Source organism: Phyllobates terribilis, unplaced genomic scaffold, assembly GCF_046119375.1.
Source record: "Phyllobates terribilis strain yellow unplaced genomic scaffold, ASM4611937v1 Scaffold_1__5_contigs__length_1240528914, whole genome shotgun sequence".
Taxonomy (NCBI): domain Eukaryota; kingdom Metazoa; phylum Chordata; class Amphibia; order Anura; family Dendrobatidae; genus Phyllobates; species Phyllobates terribilis.
In genome coordinates, this window is record NW_027362761.1 from 966,927,385 (window position 1) to 966,952,703 (window position 25,319).

Sequence of the window (25,319 nt, forward strand, 5' to 3'; positions counted from 1 at the left end):
TCAAGCCCAGAAAGATCTGAGTCCTTGAAGGGGATAGCTTTGATTTTTGAATATTTATTAACCACCCCAGGTGATGTAAAGCTGTCCTGACCTCTAAAAGATGAGAGGAATAGTGGTCCTCCGATTTCCCTATTATCAGAAAGTTGTCCAGATAGGGAACAATCACCACGTTCTTGATTCGGAGAAAAGCTGTCACCTCCGCTATAACCTTTGGAAATACTCTCGGTGCTATCGAGAGTCCAAAAGGTAGGGCAGTGAATTGGAAATGTCTCAATTGCCCTTGGATGAACAGGGCTACCCTTAGGTACTTCCAGTAGTCTGGATGGATTGGGACGTGATAGTAGGCATCTTTTAGGTCGATGACCGCCATGAAACAATTGTGGTGTAAGAGTTTCACTGCAGAGTTCACTGATTCCATCTTGAAAGTCTGGTTGATTATCAGCTAATTTAGTCTTTTGAGGTTGATAATGGTCCTTAAGGACCCATTTGTTTTTTTTATCACAAACAGGGGGGAATAAAATCCCCATCCCCATTGTGAAACTGGAACTTCGTGAAAGACCTGCTTGTTGACTAAGTCTAATACCTCTGATTCTAGAGCCATCTGCTCCTCCCTGGAGGTGATCATGAAGGTTCGGTGAGGGACCTGACAGAAGCGTATCTTTAGGCCATTCTTTATGATATCCAACACCCAGGGATTTGAAGTGATGGCTTCCCAAGCTGGGATAAAATGGGAAAGCCTTCCCCCGACCTCTAGCCTTGCGTCATTGGGGAGATTTTTTGGAACTGGAGGATTGTCCTCCAAACATGTAACCAGAGTCCTTTTTAGATCTGGGCTCCCATCTGTTCCTTTCTCCCGGAGGGCGACCCCAGTTAAATCTCTTCCTCCGAAAATAGGACCTTTTTGTTTCCCCCATGAACCCTGGGAAACCTCTCTTTCGGTCGCCAGCCTCCTCCTAAAGCTCGTCCAGTTTTTGGCCAAACAAAAGTTTAGACAGAAAAAATACCCAATAAAAATTAACTTTTAACAATTATCCTTAAAAGTGTACTCTATAGTACAAGTGAGAAAAAACTACACATATATCTCAAAAACAGGATACCATGTAAGGAGAATATAATATGAAATTAGCAATTAATTCAGACAAACTTACCCTGGATAGCACCTAATAAGATTGCTCTCCCTACCTAACAGCGGAGTGTTTTTCACCCTAAGGTTCAGATGGTGTCCCCGCTCCTCGGATGCTGTCCCTCTCCTTTCCCTAGGTATCCCTACACAGTCAAAAGATGCCACGCACATACATATAAATGGACCAATTGTAGACTATTCATGTCACAATTGACATGCTCAATATAAAAAATTACAACAATACCATATCAGTGGGGAGTGGGCAAAAATAGATATAGTTGCACAAATAGAAGGTTTTTGATTTACAGTAGCCCACTAATATAAATAGACAGACATGTGTACCAGTCAGAGCAAGTCCGAAAAAAATATTAAGAATATTTTCATCCCCAATCAAACTAGGATTCAAGCAATGCCATAAATGATATCAATTAGTTGGCCTTTAGTACAATGACTAAATGTAGTCAATCCACAATACAAAATTTCCCAAAGCTATAATAGCAATATTCCAGACATCAATATTATAAGATTCCTCAGACTGGTGTAAAGTCATCCGCAAATAAGGTTATAATTAATCCCTTTGTCCCAACCCACTGGAATAGGTAAAAATGTGTACTAGTCAGACCAAATAAGAAATAGTAATACACTTATCTTAATCTCTAGTCCATCTGAGATTCACACAGTGCCTTGAGTGGTGTCCATTAGATGTCCTTTTTTATATACATAACTGAATATAGTCAATCCACAATTCAGAACTCCCCAAAATAGTAACAGCACTCCAGGCATCAATTTTCAAGGTCCCTCAGACTGGTGTAAAATCATCAGCAGTAAAGTTATTCCTTAGGATTAGTCCCTTCGTCCCTACGCGTTTCACCCCCTCCTCAATGTGGGGCTCATCAGGGGACAAGAAATATTAGAGGAGATGAGCCATAATAGATGCCCGCATAATAGCTCCTTGTATACCGGAGTCCAACCGCATGTTCAATGGTGGGATTCATCCCTATATATCTGTGGAATGCCATGTGCCACGAGATTAATTTCACCTGTGATCAATCCCAGCGTTACCCTGACTACGAGACGCAAGCTTTAAGAAACTAGCGTACCACCGTGTTTAACATCACTTCCGGTCCCAACGTAATACGTCATTTCCGATTGCGTAGCCCAGGGTATTAGCTAAGGGATCGTACGAAGAATGCGTAAGCAAAGTACGTATCCTCCCGCTTTTTACGTCACTTCCTGGAACCACCAGGTGGAACGCAGACTGCGTTTCACTATCTGCATGGAGGATACCGCTACTCTCAGTTCAACGGGAACATGCAAGAGACAATCACTACCACAAAACAATAGACCCGGAAAATCACAAGATGAGCTGAATATTCCACCATAATTAAAAAGATGTGCATCCATCCCCAAAGAAAAGGGGGGGGGGGGGGAATACGTAGCATATTATCCACTTATGTGTGAGTAACTAAGCCAGTATTACAGTCCACCAGTATGGTGAATACACACACCGGGACTATCTGTAGATATATAAAAAAGGCTGATCAGGATTTTTATCCGTAAGGCTAATTGAAACAACAGTAAGGCTATACAAAGCTAGAAAAGCTTAACAGTTCATTAATACCCCCGGGATTCAGAGATTCGAGCCAGAAAATCCATCTGGACTCCCGCTGCAGAATTCTTTTATCCCAGTCCCCCTGTCGCACTGAGGGACTCACCACTTCAATAGAACGAAATGTAATAGAATTTAAATCACCTCCATGGTGTGTACTGACGTGTTTCGCTAGAGGAGTATCTCGCTTGTTTCCGATGTCACCTAAGTGTTCACCAATACGTACTTTAAATTGTCTTTTGGTTTTTATAGATCTAAAAATAGATAGATCTAAATTACTGGTGTCTCACTCCAGGCCCGAACAGACCTCCCTTACTAGGCTAATTGGAACATATGATGATCAACATCCTAGGATTATGACAATCCTGAGAAAATATTGGGGTATCTTGAGGACAGATCCGGATGTTTCCAAATGGATTGCAGACTATCCCTCTGTCACCTTTAGGAGAGGCAGATCTGTCAAAGATCACCTAGTACATAGTCACTTTGTGCCCCCCAAGAAGGAGGGGACCTGGTTGGATAGGAGGTCTACTGGTACTTTTAGATGTGGACAGTGCACTTATTGTCGTTATGTCTCCATCTCAGATACATTTGTGAGCTCTGTAACTGGACGCACCTATAGGAACAAACATTTTGCTAATTGTAAAACAATAGGTGTCATCTATGTATGTACGTGCACTTGCCCAAAAGACTATGTGGGAAAAACCAGAAGACAATTTAAAGTACGTATTGGTGAACACTTAGGTGACATCGGAAACAAGCGAGATACTCCTCTAGCGAAACACGTCAATACACACCATGGAGGTGATTTAAATTCTATTACATTTCGTTCTATTGAAGTGGTGAGTCCCTCAGTGCGACAGGGGGACTGGGATAAAAGAATTCTGCAGCGGGAGTCCAGATGGATTTTCTGGCTCGAATCTCTGAATCCCGGGGGTATTAATGAACTGTTAAGCTTTTCTAGCTTTGTATAGCCTTACTGTTGTTTCAATTAGCCTTACGGATAAAAATCCTGATCAGCCTTTTTTATATATCTACAGATAGTCCCGGTGTGTGTATTCACCATACTGGTGGACTGTAATACTGGCTTAGTTACTCACACATAAGTGGATAATATGCTACCTATTCCCCCCCCCCCCCCTTTTCTTTGGGGATGGATGCACATCTTTTTAATTATGGTGGAATATTCAGCTCATCTTGTGATTTTCCGGGTCTATTGTTTTGTGGTAGTGATTGTCTCTTGCATGTTCCCGTTGAACTGAGAGTAGCGGTATCCTCCATGCAGATAGTGAAAAGCAGTCTGCGTTCCACCTGGTGGTTCCAGGAAGTGACGTAAAAAGCGGGAGGATACGTACTTTGCTTACGCATTCTTCGTACGATCCCTTAGCTAATACCCTGGGCTACGCAATCGGAAATGACGTATTACGTTGGGACCGGAAGTGATGTTAAACACGGTGGTACGCTAGTTTCTTAAAGCTTGCGTCTCGTAGTCAGGGTAACGCTGGGATTGATCACAGGTGAAATTAATCTCGTGGCACATGGCATTCCACAGATATATAGGGATGAATCCCACCATTGAACATGCGGTTGGACGCCGGTATACAAGGAGCTATTATGCGGGCATCTATTATGGCTCATCTCCTCTAATATTTCTTGTCCCCTGATGAGCCCCACATTGAGGAGGGGGTGAAACGCGTAGGGACGAAGGGACTAATCCTAAGGAATAACTTTACTGCTGATGATTTTACACCAGTCTGAGGGACCTTGAAAATTGATGCCTGGAGTGCTGTTACTATTTTGGGGAGTTCTGAATTGTGGATTGACTATATTCAGTTATGTATATAAAAAAGGACATCTAATGGACACCACTCAAGGCACTGTGTGAATCTCAGATGGACTAGAGATTAAGATAAGTGTATTACTATTTCTTATTTGGTCTGACTAGTACACATTTTTACCTATTCCAGTGGGTTGGGACAAAGGGATTAATTATAACCTTATTTGCGGATGACTTTACACCAGTCTGAGGAATCTTATAATATTGATGTCTGGAATATTGCTATTATAGCTTTGGGAAATTTTGTATTGTGGATTGACTACATTTAGTCATTGTACTAAAGGCCAACTAATTGATATCATTTATGGCATTGCTTGAATCCTAGTTTGATTGGGGATGAAAATATTCTTAATATTTTTTTCGGACTTGCTCTGACTGGTACACATGTCTGTCTATTTATATTAGTGGGCTACTGTAAATCAAAAACCTTCTATTTGTGCAACTATATCTATTTTTGCCCACTCCCCACTGATATGGTATTGTTGTAATTTTTTATATTGAGCATGTCAATTATGACATGAATAGTCTACAATTGGTCCATTTATATGTATGTGCGTGGCATCTTTTGACTGTGTAGGGATACCTAGGGAAAGGAGAGGGACAGCCTCCGAGGAGCGGGGACACCATCTGAACCTTAGGGTGAAAAACACTCCGCTGTTAGGTAGGGAGAGCAATCTTATTAGGTGCTATCCAGGGTAAGTTTGTCTGAATTAATTGCTAATTTCATATTATATTCTCCTTACATGGTATCCTGTTTTTGAGATATATGTGTAGTTTTTTCTCACTTGTACTATAGAGTACACTTTTAAGGATAATTGTTAAAAGTTAATTTTTATTGGGTATTTTTTCTGTCTATGGTTCTCTGGTAAATATATATACCCTATTACCAATTTAGTTTGGTGAATATTTTTCTGTTTTTTCCCCAAACAAAAGTTTACCATCACAAGAAAGAGAACAAAGCTTATGCTTAGATTGTAGGTCTCCTGGGCAACCCTTGAGCCACAGGGCTCGTCTGGCAGCATTAGACAAATTCGCCGACCTGGCAGCGAGTTTAACTGAATCCGCTGAGGAGTCGGCCAAAAAAGCAGATGCTGCTTGTAGCAAAGGCAGATTGGAGAGGATTTTATCTCTGGACATCTTTTTATCCTTGAGCTGGTCTTCTAATTGTTGAAGCCACACCATGAGTGACCTAGCGACACAAGTGCCTGCTACTGCTGGCTTCAGGCCCCCTGCCGCTGCTTCCCAGGTGTGACGCAGGAAGGAATCTGCCTTCTTATCCAGAGCATCCTTTAAGCTGCCAGAATCTTCCAGGGGTAGGGACGATCTTTTGGATGATCGGGCGACAGACCCGTCAACTTTAGGAATTTTGTCCCAGGACTCAGAGACACTATCCTCGAAGGGGTACCTCCTTTTAGACGATGAGGGCAATACTCCTGATTTCTCCGGCTTCCTCCATTCCCGGTCTATAAGGGTCTGAATTTGGGGATTCACTGGAAAGGAGAGTCTCTTTTTTCTCCAGACCTGCGAACATAATATCTTCCAGGGACCTGGCTGCCTTCTCCTCCCTCAACCCCATGGTAGATCTGATCGCTCTGACCAACTTGTCAGTATCCTCAATAGGGAAACAGGGCCTACCACTGTCTGATGAAGAGGAGGATGCCAAATCATTGAGGCAAAGATCCTCTGACTGGGAGGATAAATCATAGTCGGAGGAGATATCTTTATGGGATCTCTTTTTCCCCTTTAGTAAGCCTTTCAGGTAATGCTGCACCTCTGAACGGATTACGGACCTCAAATTAGAAGCGAAATCCGGGGTGCTCTCCGCTATCGTTTGGTTATTACAGCTTGCACAATGCGGTTTCTGCCAATCTATGGAAAGGAGGGCCTGGCATAAGGCGCAAACCCTGTGCTTCTTTTTGGCACTACTCTTCTTAGGTTCCTAAGAAATGAAGCACACAACTTTCCATTACTATTAAGTGACATTCACGAAGATCACTCACCCCTGAAGTCACAAAAGGGTACCGGATTTGGAGGCTGTGGCGGGACATAAGACGAATCCCTTCTGGATGGCCCTGAAGCGTCCGACACCTTACTCCTCCTGCTGCAGCTGCGGTTGCTGGAGCGGCCGTCCGTGTGTGAGGTGTCCGACTGCTTCTTCCGCTGGCGTTGATGCGGTGGAGGGGTCAGCTGCTGCTGCTCCTGGCAGTCCTGGTCTGCCAAAGCTGCTACACCCGAGCTTGAGTATAAGCAGCGCTTGTCAAGAGCCCCCCCACCTTAAATAGGGCACATCCGGACCTCCTCCGGTCCATGTGTCCTCCCCCCTCCTGACACCCACCGGCCGATCTTTGAAAAAACCGGCCGGCAAGCGTTTAGAGGGCGCCGCCATCTTGGTTCCGGGTGCCGCCCCCGACGTCATCGGGCACACCTCTCCCAGCGTGCACCGCGCCGTGACGTCAGGCGCGTCATACCCGGAAGACGTTGCTCCCGGCGTGCGACCAGCCAGTAGCCTGCGGCACGGAGAGGACAGCGCAGCGGTCTGCGGGGAGCCGGAGCCCTCCTCACCACCTGTGCCCGCTCGGACACGGCTCCAGGGAACCGCGGACTGCGCTTCTGGGACCCGGTGCACAGGCAGATGCCCGCTCTTCCACACCGGAACGGGCCCAGGTAAGAAGACACCTTTCTTCAGACAGGTTCCCATCAAGGACAGGAAACCAACTGAAGCGAGGGAGAGGTACCGCCCTTTTATTTCAGACGGTTTCCTGTCCTTGGTGGGGAGGATCCTTCTCTCAAGGTGTGCTGTCATGGGTGAGGGGAAAAACAATGCTTTATCATCATACTGCCAAACAAAAAATGGAATAACAGGCTATCAAAAAGACGAATAAAATGCAAAAAAACAAGCCACCATACAGCTCCATCATCCGAAAAATCAAAAAGTTATAGCTCTCAGAATAAAGCAATGCAATTTTTTTTTCTATAAAATAGCTTTTATTGTGTAAAAGCGCCAAAACATAGAAAAACTATATAAATGTGGTACCGCTGTAAACGTACTGACCCAAAGAATAAAGCTACCTTATCAATTTTACCACAGGCGGAGCAGAATAAAAAAAATGTAAAAAACCACAATTCCTGAATTGTTGGTTTTTGTTTATTCTGCCTCTCAAAAATCGGAATAGAAAGCGATCAAAAAATGTCACGTGCCTGCAAATGGCACCAATAAAAACATCAACTCATCCCGCAAAAAACAAGCCGTCACATGACTTTGTCGGCCAAAATATGAAAAAATTATAGCTCTCAAAATATGGCGATGCAAAAACTAGATTTTACAAAAAAAATGCGTCTTTTAGTGTGTGACAGCTGTCAATCATAAAAACCCGATATGATTCTGTTATCTCTGTAATCGCACCGACCCGAAGAATAAAGTCGTCTAATCACTTATACAGCACTAGGAACCAGGGCTGTGGAGTCAGTAAGCCAAACCTCCGACTCCTCAATTTCCCTTACACCGACTCCCACATATATTGCTTATATTTAAGTGAAAAATGTATTGTAGTACAATGTGAACATCAGACATTTAATCATATTTATGATACAATAATCAAGATATTTAGATAGAGGGAGGGGCAGAGGGAGGGGCAGAGTGTGATAGACAGATGACAGCTACATACAGCAAATAGTACATTGCACATATCGCACATATAGTTCACACACATTGTACAGAGAGCACATAATAATCACCTACAATATTAGCATTAGTTACCTTCCTGTGACAGAGATGAGCAGTAGTACTTTCACTTTCTCCAGCTCGGGGCCCAGGAATCGGATCCTGTGCAGGGCAGGCACCCCTCTCCCTCCTCTCTCTGGTGAAGACGGCAGAAGACAGGACAGAGGAGGGGAGATTGCCCCCTGCAGTCTGGAGCCAGCGCAGGACGGGAGCACTGCAGCATACAAGTGAGTTTTGATAGGTGCGTGCCCCTGCTTCTAGGGGGTGGGCTACGGCCATGATTCACACACAGCGTTTTTGCGGATCCGTTTTTTTGCAGTAAAATGCAGCGTCTCGGGCATCCCAGCAAAGTCCATGGGTTTCAAGATATGACATTCAGACACATCGTTTTGTGAGGATCCATTTTTGGGCTCAAAAACGGATCCTCACAAAGAATGAGCATGTCAGTTTGTTCGGCGTTTTTCTAATCTGCTTTTGATACTGAAAACATTATCTATGAGCTCAAAAACCTTTCAGGTGATGCGTTTTTTTTAAAAAGCTGATCTGCTTTTGCAGCTGAAAAAAGTATCCTCAAAAAACGCAGCAAAAACGCTGTGTGTGAATGAAGCCATAGATCAGGAATAGAACAGCCATTTATAGGACATTTCATAACTTTACCAAATTCCTATGAAAAAATATTCCCCACAAACTACATTGATCTACTGCACCCAATTTATTATATATTTTAGAAGTCGGTCCATTTTATACCGACTCCACCAAAATGAGCACCGACTGACTCCACAGCCCTGCTAGGAACGGCGTAAAAAATAAACGCTATGGCTGTTTGTTTTTTTTTCAAAAGTAAAAAAAAAGAGGACGATATGGCAACTAGTCTTGAGCGCAAGTGCTCGTTATTTGAGTTTGCATCGGGTGCTTGGGTATGCATTGAGTATCGTGGGTGCTCGAGTGACATGCTCGAGTCTCCGCCCCATATGCTTCGCGGCCAAAAAAACCTCGCGGGGATTGCCTGCCATGCACGAGCTATCCCCGCATGTTTTTTTTTGGGTGTCTAATAACCATGAAACATGTGAGCGGGGACTCGAGCAAACTCAAGTAGCGAGCACTTGCGCTCAAGACTAATGACAACTTATTCAATATGATGACCTAATGTTATCAAATTCTGTGTCGTACCTCTGGGTTCAAAATGTTCACTATACCCCATGATAAAATCCTTGAGGGGTGTAGTTTCCAAAATGGGGTCACTTGTGGGGAGTTTCCACTATTTAGGCGCATCAGGAGCTCTCCAAACTCGACATGGCGTCCACTCTCGATTCCAGCCGATTTTGCGTTCAAAAAGTCACACAGTGCTCCTTCCCTTCTGAACTCTGCCGTGCGCCCAAACACTGTATGTTCCCAACATATTGGCGTACTCAGGAGAAATTGCACAAAAGTTTTTGGGGTCCATTTTCTCCTCTTACCCTTGTGAAAATAAAAAAAATTGGGGCTAAAACATCATTTTTGTGGAAAAAGTTTGATTTTTTTATTTTCACGGCTCCATGTTATAAACTTCTGTAAAGGACTTGGGGGTTCAAGGTGCTCACCACACATCTAGATAAGTTCCCTGAGGGGTCTAGTTTCCAAAATGGTGTCACTTGTGGGGGGTTTCCACTGTTTAGGCACATCAGGGGCACATCTGCTAATTATTCAAGCAAATTTTACATTCAAAAAGTCAAATGGCGCTCCTTCCCTTCCGAACCCTGCTGTGCGCCCAAACAGTGTTTTTTCCCCACATATGGGGTATCTGCGTACCTAGGGGAAATTGCACAACAAATTTTGGGGTCCATTTTTTCCTGTTACCCCTGCGAAAATAAAAAAAAAATTGGGTCTAAAGTAACATTTTTGTGAAAAAAGTTAAATGTTAATTTTTTTCTTCCACATTCCAAAAATTCCTGTAAAGCACCTGAAGGGTTAATAAAGTTCTTGAATGTGGTTTTGAGCACCTTGAGGGGTGCAGTTTTTAGAATGGTGTCACTTTTGGGTATTTTCTGTTATAAAGAACCCTCAAAGTGACTTCAAATGTGATGTGGTCCCTAAAAAAATGATTTTGTAAATTTTGTTGGAAAAATGAGAAATCGCTTGTCAAATTTTAACCCTTATAGCTCCCCAATAAAAAAAAATTTTGGTTCCAAAATTGTGCTCATGTAATATAGACATGTGGGAAATGTTATTTATTAACTATTTTGTGTGACATATCTCTCTGATTTAAGGGCATAAAAATTCAAATATTGAAAACCGCAAAATTTTCAAAATTGTCGCCAAATTTCCATTTTTTTCACAAATAAACGCAAGTGATATCGAAGAAATTTTACCACAATCATGAAGTACAATGTCACGAAAAAAAAATCTCAGAATCAGGGGGATCCATTGAAGCGTTCCAGAGTAATTACCTCAAAGTGACAGTGGTCAGAATTGTAAAAATTGGCCTGGTCATTAACGTGCAAACCACCTTGGGTTGTAAAGGGGTTAATGTGGATACCCTCAAATGAAAGTTGAAAGTCTGAACTTCAACTGCATCTGAATTGTTTTGTTTAAAATTCATTGTGGTAATGTCTGGAACCAAAATTAGAAAAATGTTGTCTCTGTCCAAATATATATGGACCTAACTGTAATGCACTATATTTCAAATAAATTAAAATAAGTTTTTCCAATTAGTTGGCAACTGTCCTGTATTTCTAGTCACGTAAAATTTGTGAAAACATCCAAAACAAAACAGCAGTTTTCGGGTTTTTATAAGCAGTAGAGCTAAAACTGAGAAGATCCAATTTATTCAGTCACATCCGACTGGCAGACAATGAGTATAGGTGTTTCAAAAGCAGATTATAATCTAGAATTACATTTATATTTGCTGGTTATTTTCTGCTTTCAGTGTTCTTACATGCACTGTGAATTTAAAGTAGCTAATGTAGTAAATTAACTTGTACCAAAAGATAAAAACAAATAAAATAAAAACAAAACAGAACACATTACTTTCAGTAAGGAGGAAATGCAAAACTTAATTTTGCCGTTTAAACTTCAAAGTTACAGAAAACCAAGTATCTACAGTATTGTGAAAGTTTTAGGCTGGTGTGGAAAAAATGCTGCAAAATAAGAATATTTTCAAAAATAGAAGTGCTAATAGTTTATTTTTAATAATTAACAAATAGCAAAGTGAAATAGTAAAATAAATCCAGATAAAATCAATAGTTGGTGTGCCAACCCTTAGCCTTCAAAACATCGTCAATTGGGTACACTTGCACAAAGTGATATTTTGTAAGATTATAGTTTCGTGTAGGAGTAACCAATTATACCAAAAAGGGGATAATGATCATAATTTTCATATGTAGGTTAATACACAGTCATTAACTGAAACACCCATCTAGGAGGCTTAAAACTGGGTGAACAACAGCCAAACTCTGCTACAAATGATTGGCTATGGAAGACTATTTGACGGAGTATAGCAACAAGACACAAAGTACAACGGCTTCTCACTAAATTAGAATATCATCAAAAAGTTAATTTATTTCAGTTCAATACAAAAAGTGAAACAAACAAACATACAGTCAAAGCATAAAGAAAAGTCATAGCAATGATGATATGACTCCCACAGAGCCATGATCTCAACATCATTGAGTTTGTCTGGAAATACATTAACCCCTTCTTGAGGCAGCCATTTTCCGTTTTCGTTTTCTTCCTTCCCTTTTTCCAAGAGCCATCATTTTTTTAATTTTCAGTTCACGTAAAAGTAGGAGGGCCTATTTTTTGAGGGAAAAATTGTACTTTTAAATGTCACCATTCATTTTTTATCATGTGATACATTGGGAAGCCATTAAAAATTCCAAGTGCGTTGAAATTGCAAAAAAAAAAAGTGGAAGTTAACAATTTTTTTTTTTTTTTTATTTACTTACCATGTTCACTATATGGTAAAACTGACCTGGCAAAACGATTCTCCAGGGCTGCTTGCTTACGCAGATACTGAATATACATAGGTTTTTTTATTTTTTTTTTATTTAAGTGGTGAAAAAATGTCTGAAATTTGCAAAAAAAAAAATTTGCTCATGTCGCCAATTTGAGACTTGTTAATGCATTGAATTTTTGGGATATTAGGCTCTGTGAGGGCTTATGTTTGGCGCCCTGAGATGACGTTTTTACAGATACCATTTTTGGGTAGGTATGATGTTTTTATCGCCCCATTACATTTTATTGAAATTTTATATGTCATATGATATGAGACATTAGAATATGTGTGGTTAGTTTTCTAGGATGTTTTCAACAATCTTCTTGCAGAGTCCCTATAAAAAGGGTGTGTTAATGTACTTAGTCACACCACCTGATCACACCAAATATTGATTTGATTTAGATTTCTCTCATGTTCATTACACTTTAATTTTGGGAATTGATAAAAATAAACTATTAATGTTTCTATTTTTGAAACCATTCAGAATTTTTCCACATCTGCCTAAAACTTTTGCACAGTACTGCATATAAAATGCAGAACAGCATACTTTTAAAGAAGGTGTTCAATATTGAAATATTTTTACTATGCGTGAATATGGTTTTAAAACCAAACTTAGCCATTGTCATCTTTCAGCACCCTCGCAAATCCAGGGCAGGTTGCTTTGGGAGTCTGCGCCAGCTACTGAAGTGATGACTGATCCATTTGGAAGTCACAAAGACTGCTGCAGCCAATCAGAGAGTGCATCATTGAATGTTTCATTATGTCAATGTTAATAATTATGAGAGTCTGACAGCCCCAAAACTCAAATAAAACTATTTATACAGTCATGTAAGGGACACAGAATCTATAAAAATCATATTTGTAGATTTAACTTATTGCATTTATACATATAAAAATATATATTGAAAAAGAAAAAACAGACAGTTTTATTAGACATGTAAATAAGGCGGTTCGGTGCACCCTTGGTGTAGCCAAGAAATCAGTGTACCGTTTCATCCCCTAAATACAATTCTGTGACCAGGTGGTTATATTTAAAAAAAAAAAATGACAAAGTAGGAACTCTTCTCCCACTCTACCCCAAGAAATATCAGTTACATATATTAACATTGAAGACTGAGTCTAGATGTACAAGCACTTTCCTGACAAACAGTATATTATGCAAAAAACTGGCTTGTCTGCTACGTTCCCACTTCACCAGAGTGGGACGCGCTTCTCAACTCTGTATCATCACATAAAAAATGGATATATCAGCATAGAAATCATCCCAATAAATTCTACAAGATCAGGCATAGGTCAATACAATGCCCATACTCTGCTAGCCCACATCATTTTAAGTCTTATGATAACCCCCTTGTGGTAGAACATGAATGGCCCCCTTGCGTACATGATAATGGTACTTAAATTCCATCTTAGACTTGTATTGATACTTGAGTTCTGAATCAAACATACGATTTCTGAACAGTACACACAAATAGCAACTGGAAACTTTTAATTTTGATTCTATACTGTATGTTTATTTTCTTTAGATTTGTTCTGTTTTACTACTGGTATGAATTACAATATACCCATTGTGAAACAGATTAAATGCAGTCTAAAGGAAAAAAATATTTTAGCATTTTTTTTTAATCCAACTCATTCTAATTTGAGGATTATACAGCCACTCTGGCATGACTTTTCAAATTAAGTATAGCAGTCCCATCAGGTCAAAGGTCTATTTATTAATGTATGGAGTTTGTATTGTGAAATCTGATGAGCGACTTGCTTTTAATTTCTTTACAAATTACTATAATTGGCTTAAAAGTTTTGTCCGATAAAGACAAAAAATGGAGACATAAATCACATGCCAGCAGCCCCATGGATCGAGCAGAGGTTGCACCGGAGGTCCAGAAGCAATGCCTGCTCCTTTCAGAAGTCAGAGGACCCCTGTAACCTGTGAATGGCTGCAGGAATCCGACAACTAAAGGAGTACATCACCAGAGAAACCTCATTGGTGGCATCTTTCATATGGACAATAAAAGATGCTGCCCAATGCTCAATGGTGGCAAGGTAGCTCAGTGGTTAGCACTGCAGCTTTGCAGCGCTGGGGTCCTGGGTTCAAATCCCACCAAGGACAACATCTGCAAGGAGTTTGTATGTTCTCCCCATGTTTGCATGGGTTTCCTCCTGGTTCTCTGGTTTCCTCCCACACTCCAAGGACATACTGATAGGAAATCTAGATTGTCAGCCCCAATGAGGACAGTGCCCTTTTATATGGCCCTGTGCTATTAGAATGAAAATATATGTACATACCTGTTTAGCAGCTGATGAAGAAATAATTCTCTTCTCTAAAAGTGTTAGAAGTTCGGCTAATGATCTGGGACTGACCACACTACAAAAAAAGATGCATTGATACTATGACAGCCATTCACAGATACAGAAATATTATAGGAACATTAGAATGGTCAGTCCAACATAACCCCCCTTGCAGACAATTTCCATTTTTGACATTTCTTTTTTCCCTCCCCTTCCATAGCTATAGCTTTTTTAGATTTCCGACAAAGTAGCCGTATGAGGACTTTTTTTTGTGAGATGAGTTATAGTTTTGAATAACACCATTCATTTTACAATATAGTGTACTGGAAAACAAATGAAAAATGTTATTTCTTTCTTTCATTCTGCTATAATAATAACTGGGCAAAAATAATCTCAAGTCATTAGTATGATTATGGTGACAATAAACTTGTCTAGTTTTTTTTTTTTTTTTCTTCCTGTGGTAAAAAAATAAATAAATTCAGAAGTTTCCAAAAAAAAAAAAAAATTGTCGTTATTTTCTGAGACCTGTGGACTTTTTTCCCCATTGATGGAGCTGTTTGAGGGCTTGTTTTTTATGTTGCAAGCTGATACTATTTTGGGGTACAGGACTTTTTTTTGGCCGTTTATTGCATTTTTGGGGTATAATAAAGCAGCAGAATTCTGGAATATTAATTTAATATTTTGCTTCATGACATTAAGTGTACAGGTTAAATAATTTTATATTATGACAGATCAGACCTTTACAGATGTTGCAAAATGAATATTTTCTTAATGTCATTATTTTTAATGGAGGAAATGAGGATGATTAAAAATGTCAATTTTTTTTTATTTTTATAACTTTGTTTTCCCCCGTTTAGGGGGTATGGACCTGGAATGGTCTGATCGCTTGTTTGTTCTATATACAGCAATATAACAGTAATGCAGAATATAGTCAAAATGATGGTCTCCAATGGGAGGATAGGCTTCAAAGGTGTACCAACATGGCAGCCATGAGGCCTTCACAGCAGGACCTCCAGTTAACAAAACAACCCATCATTGTGTTACATTTCTGTCGCAGGGAATTGATGTGCACCTGGAACACCACGTCCCCAGGACTGCGTTTCTTAAGTGACGATCAGAGATTGAATGCGGGTGCCAAATAGGTACTGGAATGGGACCTGTAAGGGATCAAAGATGATGCACCGACCTGGTCCCCCCTCACTGATCACCTGCATGTCCAGTTCTAGCACCTACATGTTCCCCACTGTGTTGGTACCATTTTGGGCACCCCTAAAATGGCCAAAAATGGCCTTTTAATCACTTACAATAGTTGTGATTCTCTTCAAACAATTGTTGTCTAATTGAGCATTTCTGGTATGGCAAAGATGGGAGCAAGAATCGTAGACCAGAGGGTAACAGGAAAGTGGTGGAACCTGTGAGGATCGGTGAGCATGACACAGTGGGTACCAGGTAGGTGACTGATAAGGATCTGCGGGGAATCAGTGAGCATGATTCAGCAGGTAGCAAATGAACAAGTCCTGCGGGGATGTGGAGCATAATTCTGCAGGCACCAAGCTTTTTTTATACGTAAATATTTATTTTCAATAAAAGACGTACTATCAAACATACAATTTCAAAGATGTGTGCTGCAGTATTGAGGCAACTGTTATTGAAAATTATGGTGTTTAAGACAAGAAGTGAGAAAATAGCAGATAAAGTAACATTCAAATCAAATCTGAATTTATGCAGGCAAAAGTTTAGCATTAATAGGTATACTGAAATGTGTTTTTTTAGTATAGAGCAGTAGGATATACCGTAACTTTATTTCCGCATGTATGACAAAGACTTGCGAAGTACATTTCAACAATATATTTAATCTACTGGAAACTTTCTAAAGCAGAACAGGGACCCTGATGATGAGATGATTATAGGGTTCATTGCTGCAAGACCACAATAATCAGCAGTTATCGATGAAGGAAGCATCTGGGGCGTCCTCATTTGAGAAAAAGCAGCATGACACAAAGGGATTCGAGTAAGCTCGTTCATGATTTGGTAATCCCTCAATTATATTTGGAAAAATGCACCTTTTACATGCAAAAATGATCAGATAGTTTGACTGGAGAAATAACTTGACTGCAGAAGTTGTATAGCAATCTGTATCTGAAAAAAGTTGGCCATAAATGAAAAGTTTGAGAGGACTATTGCTCCCATTAATCAGAAAAGGATGTACATAATAGTGCAAATTAGCATTTTTTTTTTCAGCCTAAGGGCACCTGACAGCTGATACATGCTGCCTGAACCACAGACATCATGTATGAGACACTAGCAGCATGATTTCAGCCATATAAGGTTTAACTCTGAAGCGCTGTGATATTTAAGAGAAAAACATCCTATAAAAGCCGCTGGGGACCGAGCCACATGGGAGCCTAGTGGCACAGGTAGGTCCCGGCGGCTTCTCCCCATCGCTCCCCTGCAGTGAAAGGTTTGACTGTACACATGCTCGCAGGAAGAGGCCTCTCAGTCATTGACAGCAGGCAGGAAAAAAGTATATTTTTCTCTGAAACGTTACTGCGTTTCAGTTAAAAGTACCTGTCTGCAGTCAATGTCTGATACATGCTGCCCGTGGATCAGGTTGTCCGGTTCTCTTTAATGACATTTTGGCTTATTTGGAAGAAAAATTATAGCCTCCAGATGATTCTAAGCTGTGAAGTTGCCAGCATTGTTCACTTGAAAATATCTAGTCATCTCTTTAAATGATCCACAATTAATAATCCTTGGGAAAAGTACGTTTCTTGACATTTATCAAGCGTGGTCCAATATAACAAAGGTAAGTTATTTCTATGTATAAGAAAGGCATTTTTATTAGAAAAAAAGCTGCAGTAAACAAGACTAACCTTTGTTTGATAGGGAGATTCTGTTGCCTTAGGTGACCGAGCAAATCGTTAATTACCCATCCAATTATTTTCTTGGGGTCAACTTTAGACAGTTTTACAACTGTTTCAAAGTATTCTTGAAGCCCATCTTCATTCTAGATATATAAAAAAATGTGAGATGAATTTCAAGAAATAATTCATTTAGTTTTGTTCGAATATTGCAGGCGACTGACTTTAAAGAAATGATGCTGCATTTAGGTATAAAATACCATACTACTACTTGCATAAACAAGATTCTGACAGTTAAATCATAATAGAAAAAAAAAAAGAAAATGTACTTAGTAGTGATGAGCGAACGTGCTCGCCACTGCCCGTTACTCGCCTGAGCATCACGGTGCTCGACAAGCTTGGCGAGCATTTCCGGGTTGCTCGGGCGGGAACTTGGGTCCTCACCCTGCATGTTTGGCGCTCTTTAGACAGCCAATGAACATGCAGGGATTGCTTGCCACGCACTATAATGCCGTAGCCATGTTGGTTGTGGCATTACAGTGACTGGCTGCTATGCTCGTCACAGTCTACTCCGGAACCAGGCAAAGTAGGGAGAGGTGCTGCTGAGTTAGGGAGAGATTTGCTTGTTTATAGTTAGTATAGGTATTCCACAACACACACATCAATCTATCTATATATTATCTCCATCCAATTGGACTAACAGTCCTTCTCAAGACTAATCCAGCTGCATATAGTCAGTGGTGATAGCAGGAATTAGGCAGGCAGTGTATGTTGCAGATTGCAGTGCATACAGCACAAGAGGGTCTATTGAATGTACTGTCCGCTGCTGCTGTTCTTACAGATATTTGTAGACATAGCCCCAGGTATAAGGGGCCAGTGCAAATTTTTTTTTTATCTTAATCCTGATTATTTGCTTAAAAAGCAATCCATAGTACACCATTTTTCTGCTCCATTTGCTTGTTAGCACTGCAGAATACAGCCAGATCTTTTCCATATTAGAGCGAAAAAAAAATCCAGAAATTTGAACTGAACAAGGAAAATATTGGCCTCCTTTTCCATTTTGTTGTAGTGTGTCGGTCAAACTATTCACACTAGGTCTCTGTGAAGAATAGTATCAGTAAACTACAGGCCTGCTATTTAAAACAGTGGTTCTCCGTCACACGTATCACATATCCAGCCATTTGTAGTGAACGTGGAAAATATTGTCCTCCATTTATAGATTGTAGCAGTGTGTCAGTGTACACCATTTTACAGCTCCATTTGCTTGTTTGCAGAATACAGTCAGTTTTTTAGCTTTATTCATATTACTGTATTGTGGAAGCAGATGAAATTTTTTCAATGATCAGACACATGTGATCCATATGACTGCCGTAATACAGAAATTTTGTGAAGCGTGCCAAATATTCCACTCCATTTAAAGTCAGCCACTTGTGTTTTGTTGAACCAATTGACACTTAGTCTCTGACAAATACCATACTATTACGCGACTGCCTGAAACCGTGGCCATCAGACGTTATCCCATATGACTGCCCTAATAATCCAGCAATTATTGTGAGCGTGTCAAATATTACACTCCATTTAAAGTATTGCAGTTGAGGATTCAAACCTATTCACAGTTGGCTGCTGACAAATCGCATATCTGTGAACAATGTTGTCAGAGTATTACGCCACTTTTACAGACTGACAAAAAAAAATAACATACAAAAAACAAGCTAAAATGGAAAAAATGTTCAGAAACATTCTTTCCAGGGTAATGCTTGTATATAAGGCCAAAGAAATAAAAAAAAATAAAGTTATAAACTGTGGAAAATATTTATGCGACCAGAATGAACACTCATCTGTAGCTGGTAATGATACCACCTAGCAGCACCTGTCCCTAATGTAAATACATCGGACGGCGTTATCGATAGGGAATAGAATAGAGTTTACATATTTTTGGGCAGCACGCACTATAAGGCAATAATATCTGGCTGGATCAATGTAATACGCTATCCATACTGCGATACCTCACCCGTAAAAGAATTTCAGATAAGACCCTTAATATTCTAGAATATAAAATCTATTTGAATTGTCCTTCCTGTTAAGGAGTGTGTCTCCTATACTGTTATTGCTTATGCAGCAAGTTCATGGGCTGCCAAAAATTAGGATGAACTCCAATACACATTTGAAGAGATGTAAAAAAATAAATAAATAAAAAATTAAAAACACTAGGATCCTTTAGTATAAAAACCAGACTCGCCAATGTAAGCTCAATGTAATTACATTGTTCAGCTCCTGCACATCCTCCTCCTCCTGTTCGGCCTCCATCTCCGAAGAACACATCAGTCACAAGCTGTAAGCACTGCAGCACTGCCTTGGCCAAGCAGCAACAGGCTGTGTTGAAGATAATATGCTTAATGCTTAGGCGACAAACCGCCCACCGCTGCAGAGTTGTTGAAAGCTGTAACACAGCAGCCTGATCTGTGGCTCTCACCGCTGAACATACAGCCAGGCATGGTCGTGTGTGACAATGGGCGGAACCTGGAGGCGGAGAAATGACAGCCGGAGTATATGGTTTCCCTCTATGCCAGTCCTTTCACCGAGCTAAAGAATATGTGAAATACAACTCTCACCAAGAAGCAGTGTCAGACTGAAAAACATTGGGCCCACCAGAGGATTTGATTCTGAGGGCCCACCTTTCTCCCCTGCTCAAGAGCCCCATAGCAGCTGAAAAGTTTGAGCTATCATGAACTCTCCTGATGGAGAAGCCAGGGCCAACCTGAGGATTCTCAGATGGGCCCGTCCAACCCTGCCGAGAAGTCTGTGAAAAGGTTCTTGGACACTCTATGGCTGCTGTATTACTGAGGGGGAAACCCATGCAAACACAGGGAGAACATACAAAATCCTTGCAGATGTTATCCTTGGTGGGATTTGAACCCAGGACCCCAGCACTGCAAGGCGTCCGTGCTAACCAATGAGGCACTGTGCTGCCCTCTATGTTCTCCCTCTGATATCTAACATGCTGAGAAACTGTCACCTACTGCCACTCAGTATCTTCAGCTCCTTTGTGAGAAACTAATGTATTTGGGCAGAAGAAAAGGAAATTGTGGATGGCTTTGCTACTAGTACTAGGGGCATTGCTAATACCATGGCGTCGTGCCATAGTTCACTGGAAATATTCCAGGCTGGTTGGAGCCAAGCTGATTCCCATAGAAATGTACCAGCAGCAAGCTAAGGAGATGGTGGCCTCTATCATCATCATTACCTCACCTCAGCACTATGAACTATCCTGAAGGAGAAACCAGGGCCCACTGGAGGAGTCTCTGGTTCTCTGGTGGGCCCGTCCAACCCTGCTGAGAAGCAGCCCTGGCTAAAAAGTCTGTGGGAAGGTTCCCTGACACACTATGGAGTGTTTTTTTTTTTTTTTTTTTTTTTTTTTTTTTTTATACTGTGGACCGGCTCCGTACCGTCCCTGGCCACATTCACTTGTCCACGGGTTTGTGTTTAGGCGGTCCTTCCCTGTAAGTGCACTGGGGAGGGCACGGGTAATGTGCTGGGACCCACTCTCGTGGAAGGTGGAGGCGATACCAGGAGAAAAAGTGGCGGCTGGGGACAGAGTATGGACACCCGGCCGCAGTCGAAGTTATGGAAAGCTTCCGCCTCCACAAACCTAAAAGGCAACATTTCAAGTGCCAGCAGTCCAGAAATGTGTCAGTTTAGTATTGCGGCCTGTGGGTGGTTGGCTGCATACTTGCGCTTGCATTCCAAGAACTGTGGTAGGGACAAGTGAACGCCGCGAAGGGACAAGGACGTGGACGGTGATGGTTGCAAGTCTGCATTGACAGGTGCAGGGCGGGAGGCATCTTCGCATGTGCCATGGACAGGGGATTGGCGTGCACGCACAACAGCGGAAGAGGCAGTGTTGTCACCTGCAGACACTGTTTCTGCATCTTGGTGTTCGGCCCAGCTAGTCAGGTGCTTTGCGGTCATGTGCCTGAGCATGCTGGTGGTGGTCAGGCTGGTAGTTTTGGTGTTCTTGTTGATGCTGACCTGGCAGATGTTGCAAATGGCCTTTTTTGGAGTTATCTTAACAGTCTTTAAAAAATAACCAGACACGGGAAGACCTAAACAGTTATACTGGCATCTTCCGTCTTGCTGGTGTTCCAGGGAGGAGTTGCCCGCCTTGTGTCTGTGGCCACCACACTGATTGTTCCTGCCTGTTGTGGTGCTACGCCTCCTTCCCCCTGTGTGCTGCTGTCCTCGCTCTGCATGTCGCCTTGCCAGGTTGGGTCAGTAACTTCATCGTCCACGGCTTCGTCTTCCACTTCCGCACCCTGGTCTTCCTCCTGACTTTGTCCATTGTGTCTCATCATTATCCACCTCTTGCGACAGTAATTGCACTTTCTCACCATCACCTTCACGTGACCATGGCTGCTCAAATCGCTACATGTGATCTTCTGTTGCCCTGCTCAAAGCTGGCCGGTTGAGAGGCCCAAATTTATTGATTGAAAAGTGAACAGCTCTTGGGGTAACCCTGGACTCTAATCTCTCTTTCAAACCACATATCCAAGCTCTTTCCACTTACGAGCGGACCGAGCGAGAGGCCAGAATCTATAAATGGAAAGATGAACAAAACAGCCAGCTCTTAAAAAGTGTCCAAGTGTGGGATCAGTTCTCTCAGGGCACTCGGAATGGTGGGAGGAAGGAGGATCAGGGTGAGGAAGATGCCGACTCAAAGTAAAAAAAAATCTCCCAGATCCGCACATTCTTCAACCACAAATCTACAAAAACACTAGTGCACGCCCTCATCATCTCTCTTCTCGACGACTGCAACCTTCTGCTCTATGGCATGCATGAAATGATCTCGATGGTCCAGATGGATGGAGTGGAGGATGGCTGGTTGATGGACACCCCATGCAAACACGGCTACGGCACTAACAAGGAGGAGGTGGAGTAATGTTTTGGGCTGGAATCATGGGGAGAGAGATTGTCAGCCCTTTTAGGATCCCTGAAGGGGTAAAGATGAACTCCATAATGTATGTTGAGTTTCTCAAACAGCACTTCCTTCCATGGTTCAAGAAGAAGAACCGTGCATTCCGCAGCAAGATCATTTTCATGCATGATAATGCCCCGTCTCATGCTGCACATAACACATCTACATCTCTGGCTGCTATGGGCATAAAAGGGGACAAACTTACGGTGTGGCACCCATGCTCCCCTGACCTCAACCCCATTGAGAACCTCTGGAGCATCATCAAAAGGAGTGTCTATGATGGCGGGAAGCAGTTCACATCTAAGCAATAGCTCTGGGAGGGTATACTGTCCTCATGCAAAACAATTAAAGCAGAAACCATCCAAAACCTGACATTCAATGGACGAGAGAGTTCAGAAGCTCCTTTCGAACAAATGTAACATCACCTAGAATAAAGTTTTGAGTTGAAAACTGTTTGATTTCAGTTTGTAATAACCTGCTAATGCTTATAATTTCAAAAATGACCAATTTTTTGTTCTTTATTAAAATGAAGAGGTTGAAAACTCTGCTGTGCATAATAATTTGGAACATGCATTTTGAGTTTTTTATTTTTTTAAAAATATACTGTTATCATAGGCAGTTTGTACAAAAACCTTTCAATTGCACTCTGAGAAAATATTATTTGCATAATAATTTGGAACACAGTGTAAAGTGAAGCCACAATGCATTTGTGAATAGAACCACATTGTTTTTATGTTGTAAAAATTACCTACAAACAGGATGCAAAAAAAAAAAAATGTCACTTGAAAACATGTGTTGCACAGTAAACTTTAGTAAGGGAGCCCATGTAGAGGCATAAATCATCCGAGAATTAAAGATTCCATCAGAGCCAAGTAAGAATTCTCCTGATGAACAGGAGCATGATTAAGAACAAGTAAAGGGGGCAATGTATAACAAAGACGTTGTGCAACATCACATCAACAGTCAATTTACCGGTACAAAAACAAAGAGGTTTTGATTTACAGAGCCTTGGGAATAGCGCACACTCATATACTTCATAGGAAAAAAAGAAAAGCTAACAAACAGAAAACATGATGAGTAAACATCCGCTGGGAGGTGACATTTGTAAGGTGCTGTCTGCCAGTTACTCTTAAATTGACATATCTGAGAGTGTCTGCCAGGACTCCAGGAGTTTGATAACTACAGAATGAAAACCAATTTAGAAGATCAGAGCCATGCCATTACAGATGAGAGAGTATTTTAGTCACGACAATACACCCTACATGACAGTTGGTGGCACAAACTGAACTATGGGACATCCATGCTCTAATGTAAACATCCGCAGGGTATCTACTGTATACTATTATGTAGCTCTGTACTACAGATAGCTTGTACTTTAAGTGTAAAAGAAACTCACTTCAAAGATGGATATTACAATAAGTGTATGAAGAAACTGTGCCATTCATCTAATGAATACAGTGCTGTGCAAAGGTTTTAGTAAAAAGTAAAAATGCTTTCCGATAAATAGAACAGTTCACAAAATGCAAAGTGAATGAACAAAAGAAAAATATGAATCTAATCAATAATTGGTGTAATCACCCTTTGTCTTCAAAATTTTTCTGCACCTTAGTTCCTATGTTTTCGTGGATAGTTGAGTTGCTTGGTTTGTTTCTATGTCACAGTTATGACTGCAATTCTTCCATCAAGATCACGTCTGCCAAACTTCTCTGAACAGTAAATGGGTGTAGCTGAGACCCATTGGTTGCTGCCAGTTCTGAGCTGATGACACTGCTGGACATCATACAATTTTGAAACTAAGCATGATGTGTCTCATCTGATGCATGCGCCTACAGTCCTCAAAGTTGTCCATTTCTTGGTGCTTCATCAAAGGCTCTTAAAGAGCATATCTTAAAACCTTAATCTGTTTTGAAGTCTTTGCCTACCAGAGACCTTACGGATGCAGTATAACTGCCTTGTGTCTTGTTGCCAAGCTCAGTCTTGCCGTGGTGTATGAGCCGTGACATGAAGCAGTCTTCTACAATCTCACCTTTGAAGCAAAGTTTGACTTTACCTCATCAAGTTTAAGCCTCCTATACAGTTGTTTCTTCTTCAGCTAATACCCGTGTTTAAACGTACATATATACGTGATGATTGTTATCACCTGTTCAGTATAACTGGCTTTTCATACACCTGACTATAATCCTGCAAAATCCTTGAGTTTGTGCAAGTGTAACTAGAAAAATTGATGGTGTTTTGAAGGCCAACGGTGGTCACACCAAATATTGATTCGATTTAGATTTTTCTCACTTTATACTTTATTAATTGGAAAAAAAACACTATTAACACTATTTTTTAACGTATTTCTACTTTTAAAGATGAGCAGATCGATTTGCAGGACTCCGGTCCAGCATCCAGGTACCTGGCGGCTAGAAGAGAGTCCCACGAAGGTCTCGCCTTCACTTCGTACAGATGACACGTCAGACCTGACAAATTAAATGCCTCACTGAGGACACCAGAAGTTAAGACATTCGTGGGACTCCAGTCTAGCTGCCAGGTACCACTGACCTGAATGTTGGATTGAAGTCCCACAAATCAATCGGCTTATCTCTACTTACTTTACAGCATTATTTCCCCACCTATCTAAAACTTTTGCATAGTACTCTATATTAGCAGACTATATTCATACAAACACACAGCCATGAAGAACTTATGTAGGAGTTAAAAAGAAATGGCAAAGTATATATAGCAACATCCAGATTATTCTTATTAGATCGCAGAGACTTGCCACCCTCCAAATTTTCCTGCTGCCCCAACAGCTGGAAAGTAACTAAAATGTTTATTGATAAAATAAATCACAATTTAATCTGTGCTGTACAAGTAATATAACACATAGAAGCACACAGTTAGGCTGGCTGAAAGCCCCAGGGTCCTGGTATATGCAAAGTAAATTAC

At 41.1% G+C, this 25,319-nt stretch overlaps 1 protein-coding gene across 2 annotated transcripts in view; it reads right to left on the bottom strand.

Annotated features, from left to right (window-relative positions):
• GATB (glutamyl-tRNA amidotransferase subunit B) overlaps positions 1-25,319 on the bottom strand; it is a 188,728-nt gene that overhangs the window by 43,144 nt on the left and 120,265 nt on the right. The window contains exons 10-12 of one of the 2 annotated variants that reach the window (XM_073642531.1): positions 17,429-17,562; positions 14,553-14,631; positions 11,941-12,060 (exon numbers count right to left, since the gene is read on the bottom strand). In XM_073642531.1, coding sequence (XP_073498632.1) covers positions 11,956-12,060; positions 14,553-14,631; positions 17,429-17,562 — 318 coding nt within the window. In that variant the 3' untranslated portion in view covers positions 11,941-11,955. Of the gene's footprint in view, positions 1-11,940; positions 12,061-14,552; positions 14,632-17,428; positions 17,563-25,319 lie in introns of those variants that run through there. The other variant, XM_073642530.1, reaches the window with a different exon arrangement.